A 16,002-nucleotide genomic window follows, 5' to 3' on the forward strand; every position below is an offset into this window, starting at 1 on the left:
TCATGGGTTATTTGCTAGGATCATATTTTACCATGCCTAGATTTAGTAGGATCAGGATAATCAGAGAATTACATGGAAATGGTATCTTTAAGATTGTTTGTTTTGAGCATTTCAATATAGTTTGATATTAAGGAAGACTGCAAATGTCCCAAGAGTGAAATCCGGTAATAAATGTTGTTTGTTGTTTTTGTTGGTGATTCAGATATTTTATTGTCCTGTTTGTTGTTGTATGTTTCCTATATGTTTGTTTTCAGAGAATTAATTACATGAAAGTCTCTTGATATCTGTTAACCCCTGTGAGGCTGATCATGACACAGATATTGTTAACCCTTTCCATGCTGTTATTGACCCAAGGCTTGTTTACTTATTTATTTGTTAACTGTTCTCCTTCAAGCATATCAAAGCAAGTTCTGTTTGAGTTTTAAGATTAACCCTTTGCTTTTCTTTATGCTGTATCACACTTCACCTTCATCTATTTGTATCCTCTTTGGGGCGATCGGGTAGCCTAGTGGTTAAAGCGTTCGCTCGTCACGCCAAAGACCCGGGTTCAATTCCCGACATGGGTACAAAGTGTGAAGCCCATTTCTGGTGTCCCCCGCCGTGATATTGCTGAAATATTGCTAAAAGCGGCGTAAAACCATACTCACTCATTCAATTGTAACCTCTTCACTGAGAGACCATATGATGGAAGGCATCACAATTCCCTCTTCTGAGTTGCGTCCCTTAGCTTTGCCCTGATGATGAGCATTGGTCTGTGAGCACTTAGCCGTTCATACTGGTGAGTTTCATTAAAGTGGTAAGCATCAATAATCTGCTCAATGTTGATCTTTTTCTCCCACATTACTCTATTATACCATAGGCGGATCCAGAGGAGGGGTTAAATAAAATAAATAATTCTGTTTGTATTTCCTTATGTGTCATCAAGTCCATGTGACAGATGACACGACTTTTGTAATAAAAGACACTTCAATAGTTATGTGTGAAAAAAATCAGTGAACTGATTTCATCTTGACATGATTGAACATTTGACAGTTTAGGCCCGAATTTCTTGGTTTACGATTCTGCCATCTCCAAAACTTAAAAATGTTTAAAGAAAAAATAAATGAATAAAATGTTGTTGTTTTTATTCTGCCGACCATAAATAAGTAAAATATTTACTGTTTATCTGTTTTTTTAAACCTGTTGAAAATTTATCTTTAAAACTCCCACCTTCATGTTTCCCTGACCTACTTAAAATTTTAAGGAAATAAAAAATAGATTTGAAATTTGCAACCAAGCAACCAAGCAACCTGAATTTAACGCTGCACTCGGCAATATTCAAGCTGTATGAGACTATCCAGGGATTGACATCATGCATCAACCAAGTCAGCAAGTCTGACCACCTTTTATGGCATGCATGGGTTGCCGAAGATCTATTCTCTACCTGGATCTGTCTGTGTAGGGATGAGATGCATTGAGAAGTTTCCGTTGATATTCTTACTTAGTGGTTGAACTGCTGGAGCTCCGGGTTCTTTTCCCTAACAAGTGCAGTGGGAAAGATGCAGGTAAACTTCAGAACGTCATTGCTCTTTGTGTTCATGACCCTCCCTGGGAAGGCCAGTTTGGTACAGAAATAATTTGTGTCCACGGAATAGTTAAAGATTCTTATTTATTTCAATTTAAAAATAAAACAAATAAAGGGAGGCAGACTTTATGATGATGCGGGCGGTGCCTGAAAACCAAGACTTCTTTTTTCTTCTCCTAATTATGTACTACTAATTTGTTTAGATCCCATCACAGTAACCCTCCCTCTTTATTCATCTCCTGGGTATTACTGAGAAGCCAAATGTGCTCATGGTCTTGTAATATCATATCAGTTGTTTTGTGGAGTCCCAGTAACACAGTTGAGTCAACAGGAAGAATTCTATGTTTGTACTTGTGCAATATTATTTTGTCTAAATTCACTTTGAGGTGTCTGTACATTTTAACCAATTTATTTTTATCCCCATGGGATATCTGGTTCAGTGAGCAAAAGAGTACTACATACCATATTCTCTATTATTTAGCGCCCTGCACCACTAACCCCTCTACCAAGATTGAAAATTTACATGTTTTATTGTTTCATGGACATTTAGACAAGGTATGTTTCCTTCTACTTGATCTCTGACAACAAATTTAACTCAAGTATGCTTTTAATAAGTGGCCCCGGGCGTTTATGTACAATATTCACCATAATAGTCTGAGAGTGCACTTGCTTCAGCGTCCACTTCAGGCTTGGGAGTACCTGGTCCAGTCAGTTTGTTGACAAACAAGGTGTTGTTACTGTAAGGAGAGCTTTGACACCGAGGTACATAATACTGTGTTACTTCTGTGCTTAATCATAGTTGTGCAACTGAAGATTGAACCCCTTTACGTTAGCTTCATCATTCATACACCTGGAAAGTTTAGCACCTCGTTTTGATGGAAGATTGTCACAAGAACACACACAGCAATTGAAAAACTACATGACTTAATTTCAATATTTCTAAAGAAAATTGTGTTTCCTCAAAAGTAAATTGTATCCTGTATGTGGTGCTTAATTATTTCCAGGTGTTATGATTCTACTCAAACTATCTTCTGCTCAAATATCAGGGTTATCTCAACATACTCATTTGAAATTCTACAAAAGTCTTTATTTATTCAAGAATATACATTTCATGTATAGAAGAGGGTACTATATATGCTCAATATGCAATGTCATTACCTTCGCTACATTGTGAGACTTTGTATGAAAGCAATACAAGCTGGTCTAGTGCACAATCTGACATACTCGTGTATGCTACAGGCAGTAGCAAATACCATGGCCATCTTTTAATGCATTTTGAATTCAATAAAATTTACAAGTTCATTTGTTTTTGCTTTTTTAAAAATATTATTGTCAAAGAAGAGATGATCAGTTTCCAACTCGTGTTTATAAAAAAAAAAAAAACAGCATTAGGGATCAACCATTTGAGGTTCCAGGTGGATCATGTTTATATGGTCGGTCCCTTTGAGGGGAAATGATAATCTCTCATGTTTAACAATGTTTGTATTGAGGGCTACAAGCTACATGATATGCAATGAGAAAAGACCTGAAACATGCCACAAAATGGAGGAACACTGCTAAATAGTATGATCATTTTGTTTTAGACATATTCAACAGCCTAAGACAAGTATTTATTATATTCACTATGTACCAACCTTATATCTTATACATATACCATGAACAGACATTAAAAAAGAAATCAAAATACATATATCAGGAAAGGTTTCTGCTTAAAATTTATTGAAGAAATGATTAGAATTAAAATTAAAATTTTGCCAACGATTATGATTTTAAAACAACTGAAATAGGGTTACAAAGAAACAATTTGTTCACAATCAGGTTTAAGTTTTTACATGAAAACTTAATACCCAGAGCACCATTCATTTTTAAAAAAAAAGGCATCTTGGTAACCCTGTATGTTTACATCGTTACAAATATACTGATGAACAGAAATAGGGGCACATGTTTAAAGGGAGATAACCTTGTGTAACCATAATAAGGGAGATAACTTCAAGCATCTCCCCTGAGGCTGACCTGATATCACTTGACAATATATTGGTAGTTGCTGGGGTGCTCAGGGATGCATTTGTGAAAGTGGGCACCATGCATGCTGGGGGGTGATCCCACAATAGGTACTTGGACTTGGCACACAGGTCGTGTACGCAATACGCAATACACTGGTCTCATCATCTCATCCGTGCTGCTTATTCTGTTCATCTGAAAACACCTCCATGTGACCTTACTTCCATCAGTATATACCGGTAGTAACAGTATCAAAGATATCAAAAGTCCAGTGTTGAAAGACGATCACTTTGCCCTCGATAAACATGCAAAATGACAGATATAATCAAGAACGACATCAGTTTTGTTCCTATTATGCCAAATATCTGGGTCAATATGCAAAATTACACACAAAAAAGAAATGATATCTGGTTAATTTCCTGAAACAAAATCATCATAGTTTAAACAAAAATCTGTTAATATTTTCAAATAGACAAGAAAATAAATTCATCTGGCCTAAAATTTCATGTTGAAGATATGTGAGCATTTAAAAGTTCATACAAATATGACATTTACAATTCTAATACTTTCCCCATGTATAAACCCACAAGGCACATGAAATAACTGGAAATTCTTCATAGTTTGAGGAATTTACGAAAAAACTCATAATGGAACATTCTGAAAACAAATGTTGAAAATTAATACGGCCATGCAGAGACCGATATGTGTATAATGAAGGTGGTTTGATATTGTATATGAATCCTCCGATTATCATATGACTTTGCCCGCACTTTGATACGATACACCTGATTGTCTTGTAATGGTTTCTTGGTGAACACGACACCTTTACCGTTCTCTAGTCGAATCTTAAACTCAATTTTGGGATCGTTGTCAAGAATCTTGAAAGTAGTCTGAATAAGGATTTCGTCGTTCTGATTGTAAGCCGTCAGTCGGATGAGATCCTGTGCTATGTTGCCACTGGGGAGGGAGAGTGTGCGGAACTGGATGACGTCTGCGTACTTCGCTCCGGGAGGGCAGGGGATGTTGGGGTTCACACACTCCAGGACACAGAACCTGTACAGACATTAAAAGCAGTGAGTGAGTGAGTGAATTGGGTTTATCATCGCTTTTAACAGTATTCCAGTTATATCACAGCATGTCAGCTTAAGGTGGGAGGAAAGCCTGAAGTGATGCAGGTCTCAGCACGTTTACCACTTCCGTGAAACCCACAAGCATGGGTATGGTGCTGACAAACTTAGAAACATGATAGGGGCAAAGCGGGATTCGAACCCACAAGCATAGGTTTCTGGCGTGCCAAAGGGATGCAACTCTGCTCAGTGAATCACGGCGCCTCAGACGACTGGGCCACTCGTGCCCCCTTGAAAGCGGTGAGTGAGAGTATATATTGCAATATTTTCACATATCCAGACAGGTGGACACCAGACATAATGCCCATTTGGGGAACCAAACCAAGGTCTTTGGCTTGATGAGCCAACACTTCAACTTGGCTATGTCACCGTCCCTGAAAACTTGTTCAGATGAGGTCAAACGAGGAGATCGAAAAACAATGAATTCCAATCAAAGCGAATAATTACTTCCAATGATTTGTTTTGTGCCATTGCCATCACAGCTACATCAAGGGACAGGCAAACCATGACACAGGTTTGCTTCTGCTGGCGAAGGATCATCATAACACTGAATCAGGGAAACCCACAACGAGGGTACCCACACGGTTAATGGATGTCTTCCACAAAACTCGTGATGATGTGAAGGATGCTGGTACAAACCAAAGTTAGTGTTCACTTGTACACATCCAGATATGGCAACCTTTTTATTGATTTGTTTTTAATAATGGTCCAAGGATAAATTCTTTTGGAAGAAAACAGTTTTTTTTCATGTTTTCTCAGTTTTATAATATCTTTAAAATTATCTAATGTTGAAAGCTACTTGTGTAAATAAAATGTGGACAAGTGATGGTGGAGGTGTTTGTGACTGTGTGATGGTGGTGACTGACTACATACTGTGTGGTAGGGTCGCGGGCGTAGTCCACTGGGCAGGGAATTTCGATGCAGGAGTGGGAGCCGCGAGTGTTGAAGCACATCTTTTCAAACCCACAGTTGATCTGCTTCTCAATACACTCGTTAATATCTGTAACATTTAACATTCAATTGTAGGAACACACAGATCAATAAACTGCAAAGATATTTTGGGGAAAAAAACATGAAATGTTCCATGAGACATTTAAGAGAGTCAGTACATTCAGAGTACTGTTTTGTTCTGCATTAAGATATCCATTAAGCCAAACGATGAGGCTGGACGAGCCACAGGAACACATGACCTAATTTTACTACACAAAAGAAGTAATAGAACACCCGATTTTGTCATTTGTGAGTGAGTGAGTTTGAACATGAACAGTATTCCAGTCAAATCATGGCAGGTCAGCGTAATGTGGGAGGAAAGCCCTAGTGATGCAGGTTTACCGCTTTGGTGAAACCCACGAGCAATAAGAAAGAATCAGGTTGTCCTTAACTTCTTTTGTGTAGTATATAAACTGGTTTGGCCTCAGGGACCACACAAGCAAATGTTGTGCTCAGGTATTTGTCCATTCTTCAGCATCCTCTAAACAAACTAATAAATACATCTGCTAATATGATAATCTTATGTTCTACTGCCATTCACTGACAGACTAATCACAGTTATCAAGTATTTATCACTGTTGGCAGACTATTATAGAAACTGCCCTCTCTAAATCACATCATTTATCTGCACATGGCAGAGACACTGACATCGTCAACTTAGTAATATAATTAGCAATCTAATAAGATCCCGTATTGCTGTCTACTTCTTTGTGTGTGTGATGGTGACTTACTCCCCTCATAACAGGGTTGATTTGATTGGGAGTGGATGCATGATGGCGGTGAGTTGGTGTGCTATGTGGTGACAGCATGGAAGATTGCAATGTGGCCCAATGGATGATGGACACAACAATGGGAAATGGAACAGAATGGCAGAGAGGCATAAAGGAAGGGAGAGATAGATAGAAAGAATGTGAGAGGGATAGAGAGGAATACAGAAGACAAATGGAGAGAGAAGTGAGATAGAGAAAAGGGGAAAGATGGATAGAGTGAGTGAGTGAATTGGGTTTAACGCCGCTTTTAACAATATTCCAGTTATATTACAGCGTGTCGGCTTAATGTGGGAGGAAAGCCCGAAGTGATGCAGGTCTCAGACGTTTACCACTTCGGTGAAACCCACAAGCATGGGTATGGTGCTGACAAACCTAGAAACATAATCGGGGCGAACCGGAATTCGAACCCACAATCATAGGTTCCTGGCGTGCCCAAGGGACGCAACTCTGCACAGCGAAGAGCGGCGCCTTAGACGGCTGGGCCACCCGTGCCCCCGATGGATAGTGGAAAGGAAGAGAAGAGATAGAGAGAAAGGGAGATAAGTAGTAGGGGAAAAGCATACAATGGGAGGGATAAAAGAATAGGGGAAATATACACAGGAGACATGGATAGAGAGAAGGGAAGTCCGGTGAGGATAAAAAAGGTTGAAACAAAGAACGAAAGAGGCTGATAAAATGGAAGATGGGAGAAGGGGAGTGAAGGAAGGTTGGTTTGTTGTTTAATGCAGCTATATGACGGGTGTCTGTAAACAATCGAGTCTGGACCAGACAATCCAGTGATTTATATCATGAGCATCGATCCATACAGTTGGGATCGATGACATGCATCAACCAAGTCAGCAAGTCTGACCACCTGATCCCATTGTTCGCCTCTTACGACAAGCATAGAAAAAAAAGAATTGGGTAGAGATAAAGAGAAGGAATGGATAGATAAACAATATATATGGAAACCATCGGGGACAAAGGTGTGAGCAGGGATACTGTGTGTTTGTGTGTGTGTGTGTGTGTGTGTGTGACAAATTTCCAAATTCATGTACATTGTAGTTATAGTTACAACCAAGAATATCCAACGATAACAGGATAGGAAAGAGGACTGAAAAACCATTCATGCTTAGTTTTACAATGTTAAAATACAGTTCATATTTTCTCAAATTGGGAGGAAACAAAATCCCATTTTGGAAAGAAATGATTTTTCCAGGTTGGCTCATTGTTTGGTCTGAGAGAAAACCCTGTAAATGCAAGGGTAAGGTGCATAACTTCAGTGAACCTGAAATTCTAACCTCTACCATCAGATCCTGGCTAAGCCAAGGGAGGCAATTTTGCATAGCGAATAAGATTGCTAACCCAACCATATTACACCATACTGTTGAGCCTATTCAGTCACGCTGCCACATCAACCCCATCCCCTGAGGGGTCAGACAAAGAGAGTTGGGTCTGTTCAGTTGCGTTGCCACATCAACCCCATTCCATGAGGGGTCAGACAAATAGAGTTGAACCTATTCAGTCACGCTGTCACAGACCCCCATCCCATGAGGGGTCAGACAAATAGAGTTGGGCCTATTCAGTCACGCTGCCACAGACCCCCATCCCATGAGGGGTCCGACAAATAGAGTTGGGCCTGTTCAGTTGCGTTGCCAAAGACCCCCATCCTATGAGGGGTCCGACAAATAGAGTTGGGCCTGTTCAGTAGCGCTGCCCCATCAATCAACAGGCTTGAGGGATGAGCAACACCAATCCTCCCATCACAAGCGTGACTGTATTAGCTGTGACGTCGCTGTAACTCAACACCAGGGATTGATCCAGCTCCACGTTGACGTCACCCCATTTATAACTGGGCACTCAACAGCTCAGAGGGGTTGATCCCAGATTACTTGTGGTACAACATCACCACATCAACGTGACAGATCGTGACATTTCTCACTTAAAGTTGGATGTTGTCATCTTATGAACAGAGATCCACATGCTTAGGTAAAGCTGGTGTTAGGAAGGAATTTTTACAACTTTATGAGCAAAATATCAGTTTGTCAGCATTGCAGTTAGTTAACACTAGGTGACACTTTATCTCAGTTATATGCCATGGTGATCCACGTTGCAGATGTTTATCACCTCAATGAAGTCAAAGAGCACAGGTATGTTTGTTTGTTTGTTGTTTAACACCACACTCAGCAATATTCCAGCTATATGATGGCAGTCTGTAAATTAGTAAGTCTGGACCAGACAATCTTGTGAATGACATCATGAGCATTGATCTATGCAATTGGGATACGATGACATGCATCAACCAAGTCAGTGAGCCTGACCATCCAATCCTGTTAGTCGCCTCTTACGACAAACATAGTTGCCTTTTACAGCCAGCATGGGTTGCTGAAGACCTACTCTACCCCGGATCTACACAGGCCAGCACAGGTATGGTGCTAACAGACTATAAATCATAAATGGGCAGAATTTAAACTCAGTACAGCATGTTACAGCACTGCTGGGCCACCCCTGCCAGTATCACACCGACTTAACCTCATTCGTGAATACTCATTTGCTTATACTCAACATTCAGGAAAACCAAATTGTTTTGAAAAAATCCCATGTTTATAAACCTTCCACTGTTTTGCAAAAGTGATTTTCAAAAACTCACAGTGATTTATTTGAACATGTGAAGAGTTTATCAAAAATCAATTTCATTTCTTTAATCTTCAAGACCTTGAAAAAAGAGACTTTTCTTCTCTAAAGATATCGAAACAAAAAACACAAGGATGACGAGTTCACAAGGTTCACATTCCATAGATCAACAGGGACATCAGAGACGGTTGACCTGACGTAAAAATCCTCCTAAAACAGACACGTTCTTTAATTCAAAGCTTGAGGGTGCGTTTGAGCAGCTTATTGGATTTATGGAGGCTTTGAGATGAGTTATTGATTTTAATTCCGTATTTGAATCAAGATCAATAAACAGCGTGTTTGTGAATCTCCACAGTGACATTTGAATTGACTAAAAGATGAGGGATTGAAAGTTTACACAAGTCAGCAATATCACAGTTACTTGCAAACAATCAAGTCTGGTTGACAGCAAGTACATCGATGAACACCTTTCAGGTATGCTGACACACATTCAGCCACATCACACATTGAGGTATGATGACACACATTCAGCCACATCACACATTGAGGTACGATGACACACATTCAGCCACATCACACATTGAGGTACGATGACACAGATTCAGACAGATCACACATTGAGGTACGATGACACACATTCAGCCACATCACACATTGAGGTACGATGACACACATTCAGCCACATCACACATTGAGGTATATGACACTCATTCAGCCACATCACACTTTGAGGTACATGACACACATTCAGCCACATCACACATTGAGGCACGATGCCACACATTCAGCCACATCACACATTGAGGTACGATGACACACATTCAGCCACATCACACATTGAGGTACGATGACACACATTCAGCCAGATCACACATTGAGGTACGATGACACACATTCAGCCAGATCACACTTTGAGGTACGATGACACACATTCAGCCACATCACACATTGAGGTACGATGACACACATTCAGCCAGATCACACTTTGAGGTACGATGACACACATTCAGCCACATCACACTTTGAGGTACGATGACACACATTCAGCCACATCACACATTGAGGTACGATGACACACATTCAGCCACATCACACATTGAGGTACGATGACACACATTCAGCCACATCACACATTGAGGTACGATGACACACATTCAGCCAGATCACACTTTGAGGTAAATGACACACATTCAGCCAGATCACACATTGAGGCACGATAACACATTCAGCCACATCACACATTGAGGTACATGACACACATTCAGCCAGATCACACTTTGAGGTAAATGACACACATTCAGCCACATCACACATTGAGGTACGATGACACAGATTCAGCCACATCACACATTGAGGTACGATGACACATTCAGCCACATCACACATTGAGGTACGATGACACACATTGAGGTACATGACACACATTCAGCCACATCACACATTGAGGTACGATGACTCACATTCAGACACATCACACATTGAGGTACGATGACACATTCAGCCACATCACACATTGAGGTACGATGACACACATTGAGGTACATGACACACATTCAGCCACATCACACATTGAGGTACGATGACTCACATTCAGCCACATCACACATTGAGGTACGATGACACACATTCAGCCACATCACACATTGAGGTACGATGACACAGATTCAGCCACATCACACATTGAGGTACGATGACACACATTCAGCCACATCACACATTGAGGTACGATGCCACACATTCAGCCACATCACACATTGAGGTACGATGACACACATTCAGCCACATCACACATTGAGGTACGATGACACACATTCAGCCACATCACATACTGAGGTACGATGCCACACATTCAGCCACATCACACATTGAGGTACATGACACACATTCAGCCACATCACACATTGAGGTATGATGACACATTCAGCCACATCACACATTGAGGTACGATGACACTCATTCAGCCACATCACATACTGAGGTACGATGACACACATTCAGCCACATCACACATTGAGGTATGATGACACATTCAGCCCCATCACACATTGAGGTACGATGACACACATTCAGCCAGATCACACATTGAGGTACGATGACACTCATTCAGCCACATCACATACTGAGGTACGATGACACACATTCAGCCACATCAAACATTGAGGTACATGACACACATTCAGCCACATCACACATTGAGGTACGATAACACACATTCAGCCACATCACACATTGAGGTACATGACACACATTCAGCCACATCACACATTGAGGTACGATAACACACATTCAGCCACATCACACATTGAGGTACATGACACACATTCAGCCACATCACACATTGAGGTACATGACACACATTCAGCCAGATCACACATTGAGGTACATGACACACATTCAGCCACATCACACATTGAGGTACGATGACACACATTCAGCCACATCACACATTGAGGTACGATGACACACATTCAGCCACATCACACATTGAGGTACATGACACACATTCAGCCACATCACACATTGAAGTATGATGACACATTCAGCCAGATCACACATTGAGGTACATGACACACATTCAGCCAGATCACACATTGAGGTACGATGACACACATTCAGCCACATCACACATTGAGGTACGATAACACACATTCAGCCACATCACACATTGAGGTACGATGACACACATTCAGCCACATCACACATTGAGGTACGATGACACACATTCAGCCACATCACACATTGAGGTACGATGACACACATTCAGCCACATCACACATTGAGGTACGATGACACACATTCAGCCTCATCACACATTGAGGTACGATGACACACATTCAGCCACATCACACATTGAGGTACGATAACACACATTCAGCCACATCACACATTGAGGTACATGACACACATTCAGCCACATCACACATTGAGGTACGATGACACACATTCAGCCACATCACACATTGAGGTACGATAACACATTCAGCCACATCACACTTTGAGGTACGATGACACACATTCAGCCACATCACACATTGAGGTACATGACACACATTCAGCCACATCACACATTGAGGTACGATAACACACATTCAGCCAGATCACACTTTGAGGTAAATGACACACATTCAGCCACATCACACATTGAGGTACGATGACTCACATTCAGCCACATCACACATTGAGGTACGATGACACACATTCAGCCAGATCACACTTTGAGGTAAATGACACACATTCAGCCACATCACACATTGAGGTACGATGACACACATTCAGCCAGATCACACATTGAGGTACATGACACACATTCAGCCACATCACACATTGAGGTACGATGACACACATTCAGCCACATCACACTTTGAGGTAAATGACACACATTCAGCCACATCACACATTGAGGTACGATGACACACATTCAGCCACATCACACATTGAGGCACGATGACACACATTCAGCCACATCACACATTGAGGTACATGACACACATTCAGACACATCACGCATTGAGGTACAATGACACACAAGCTTGGAAGTGATGTTCCAACGTCCATTGCTCCTATCCCCAATTTAGCACAGAGATTTCTCCAACTCATGAGAGCAATTTGATTGGAAAAGTGGGTCCAGGAAATTTATCAAGTAAGAATTGGGATATATTAACCTGGAAATTTTCGGCTGATATGGAGACGAGAAGTGTGTTGAAGGGTTTGGCTTACAGCTGTTTAGTAAGGCATGTGTACACAAGGGCTGGGACAGGTAACTCGAGTACCCAGGTACTAGGGTAGGGTGGTTCCTGAGTAGGACCAGGATACTCACAGGACTACCTGGACCTGTAGTTGGTCACGTGATATATTATTCAATGGCAAAAATTATCTTGAACTTCCATGGTTCCACTATAAGTGACTAATGTTCGCATATCACAGCTGGCTTTAATATTCTACCCAGGGCAAGGTAGACCAGAGGTTGACAGCATGAGCATCAATGCAGCACAACAATGACACTCTCGGCCACATTCTGGAACCATCCAATCCTCATCACCTAATCAATCAGCTCATAAGACGAACATAGGTTTTGTGAGGTGATCACCATGTGGTCATGTGGTCTTATTACATGTGACTTCTTACCGACACAGGAGAAGCCATCCTTTCCGAGTCTGTATCCGGGTGGACAGCGGCAGCGGTAGGAGCCGTTGGTGTTGGTGCAGTTGTGTTGACACTGGTGCTTCCCGATGGCACACTCATCAACGTCTGTAACCCACAGAAAACAGGAGATCTAGCTACCTGTGGGAATATTCTCACTGTTATACTGTCAATATTTAAATTGATATTTAGATATTTTTATCATTCTCTTTCGTGCAAAATAATTACTGAATTTATCATTTTTTTGTCAAATTTTCACTTAATATTTAATATTTAAACAAATTTGTCAAGATTATTAGTCAAATATTATTAGGAAACTATAGGTAGTTAAATATTGCAATAACATGAAAGATCTTTGTTTCCAACTTGAAGATTGATAATTAACAAGAATTAGTGTAATTTCAAATTTACCAGTCACAGAGCAGATAAATACCACATACTGCAAGAGCAACATCTGTTTGTGCAGATTGGAAACCATTCTAACCTGTGTCTAACATAGCTTTTAGATCCACTAACAAAGAAAAGAGAATAGTCTTATTCTCTGCCCACTAAACTAATTCCGTTATGAAAAAATGAGTGAGTGAGTATAATTTTTCATGCTGCTTTTAGCAATATTCCAGCAATATCACGTCGGGGGACACCAGAAATGGGCTTCACACATTGTACCCATGGTGGGAATCGAACCCGGTTCTTCGCGTGATGAGCAAACGCTTTAACCACAAGGCTACCTCACATCCCCTATGAAAAAATGAGTCAATAGTGAAGAACAATGATCCTCCTCCTTCACTCAACTGGCACTGTATTTCAAAATGTTTTCAGCTTTTGTTTCCACTTTTGATCCTATGGGTTCGGAAAAAAATCAGTAAACTGAATAATTAAACAAGGTGTTGGAATCCACAGAATACAGTTGTGTTGGAAAATATGCCCTCATCTGGATCAGATCAAGTTACACCAGATTCACAGAGAATGAACTGTCATGGACAGTACACAGTGAATGCTGCTTGACATGTGACATAAGATGCATTGATATGATATACCACATCATTATTGGGACAGAAACCGGTGCTAGCATGCTACATGTATATAACATAGAGATATATAACATGGGTGTCAGCAGAGATCATATACCATATACAGCATGGGTGTTATTACGTGATATACAACATGGGCATTAGTGTGATATACAGCATGGGTGTTAGCAGAGATCATATACCACATACACCATGGATGTTAGTGTGATATACAGCATGGGTGTTAGTGTGATATACACCATGGATGTTACTGTTTTATATACAGCATGGGTGTTAGTGTGATATACAGTATGGGTGTTAGTGTGATATACAGCATGGGTGTTAGTGTGATATACAGCATGGGTGTTAGTGTGATATACAGCATGGGTGTTAGTGTGATATACAGCATGGGTGTTAGTGTGATATACAGCATGGGTGTTAGTGTGATATACAGCATGGGTGTTACTGTTTTATATACAGCATGGGTGTTAGTGTGATATACAGCATGGGTGTTAGTGTGATATACAGCATGGGTGTTAGTGTGATATACAGCATGGGTGTTAGTGTGATATACAGCATGGGTGTTAGCAGAGATCATATACCACATACACCATGGGTGTTAGTGTGATATACAGCATGGGTGTTAGTGTGATATACAGCATGGGTGTTAGTGTGATATACAGTATGGGTGTTAGTGTGATATACAGCATGGGTGTTAGTGTGATATACAGCATGGGTGTTAGCAGAGATCATATACCACATACACCATGGATGTTAGTGTGATATACAGCATGGGTGTTAGTGTGATATACAGCATGGGTGTTAGTGTGATATACAGCATGGGTGTTAGCAGAGATCATATACCACATACACCATGGATGTTAGTGTGATATACAGCATGGGTGTTAGTGTGATATACAGCATGGGTGTTAGTGTGATATACAGCATGGGTGTTAGTGTGATATACAGCATGGGCATTAGTGTGATATACAGCATGGGTGTTAGCAGAGACCATATACCAGATACACCATGAATGTTATTACGTGACATACAGCATGGGTGTTAAATACGAGGAGTGACTGCAGGCCAGGTGATGAGTTAAGGAACAGAGACATAGATACAGCACAGAATCAGACTATGAAGAATAATTCCTCCTGCATTGAAAACAAATGTGAAGTAATATCAATTTCAGAAAAACATGAAATATCTGTTAAGTCCCATCTCAGGAAAACACTGATCTTGAAATTTCATTTCCATGATGGAAATCACAACTAGGACTTTGATATGATGTTCACTTGAACAACAACTTGCAACACACTCCATCAATGCCTTGTTTGAGATGTTGGTACCTTGGAGATAACCAAGATGTAGAGAAAAGAGATCGAGACAACCAAGTTCTACTGTATTGGACAACAGGAGGAGATTTTCAATATGGATGCCATATGATTTGGTACACAGGTTATAACTGGTTCATGATTGGAGTGAATGAGTGAGTGAGTTGGGTTTAATGCCACTTTTATCATGGCGTGTCAGCTTGACGTGGAAGGAAAGCCTGAAGTGATGCAGGTCTTAGACATTTACCACATTGCTGAAACCCACGAGCTGAAGACCTAGAAACATACTTGGATGAATTGGGATTCAAGCGAGTGAGTGAGTTGGATTTAACGCTGCTTTTAACATTATTCCAGTTATATCACAGCGTGTCAGCTTAATGTGGGAGGAAAGCCCGAAGTGATGCAGGTCTCAGACATTTACCACTTCGGTGAAACCCACGAGCACGGGTATGG

General features: G+C 40.7%; 1 protein-coding gene across 2 annotated transcripts in view; it reads right to left on the minus strand.

The window, feature by feature from the left end:
* Positions 1-2,629: 2,629 nt before the first annotated feature.
* LOC124142466 (hemicentin-1-like) overlaps positions 2,630-16,002 on the minus strand; it is a 128,685-nt gene continuing 115,312 nt past the window's right edge. For both annotated transcript variants that reach the window (XM_048389608.1, XM_048389609.1), the window contains 3 exons: positions 13,191-13,313; positions 5,566-5,692; positions 2,630-4,618 (listed from right to left, as the gene is read on the minus strand). In XM_048389608.1, coding sequence (XP_048245565.1) covers positions 4,243-4,618; positions 5,566-5,692; positions 13,191-13,313 — 626 coding nt within the window. In that variant the 3' untranslated portion in view covers positions 2,630-4,242. The remainder of the gene's footprint in view (positions 4,619-5,565; positions 5,693-13,190; positions 13,314-16,002) is intronic.

The sequence above is a fragment of the Haliotis rufescens genome, unplaced genomic scaffold, assembly GCF_023055435.1.
Source record: "Haliotis rufescens isolate VD_foot unplaced genomic scaffold, xgHalRufe1.0.p SCAF_8, whole genome shotgun sequence".
Lineage (NCBI taxonomy): Eukaryota > Metazoa > Mollusca > Gastropoda > Lepetellida > Haliotidae > Haliotis > Haliotis rufescens.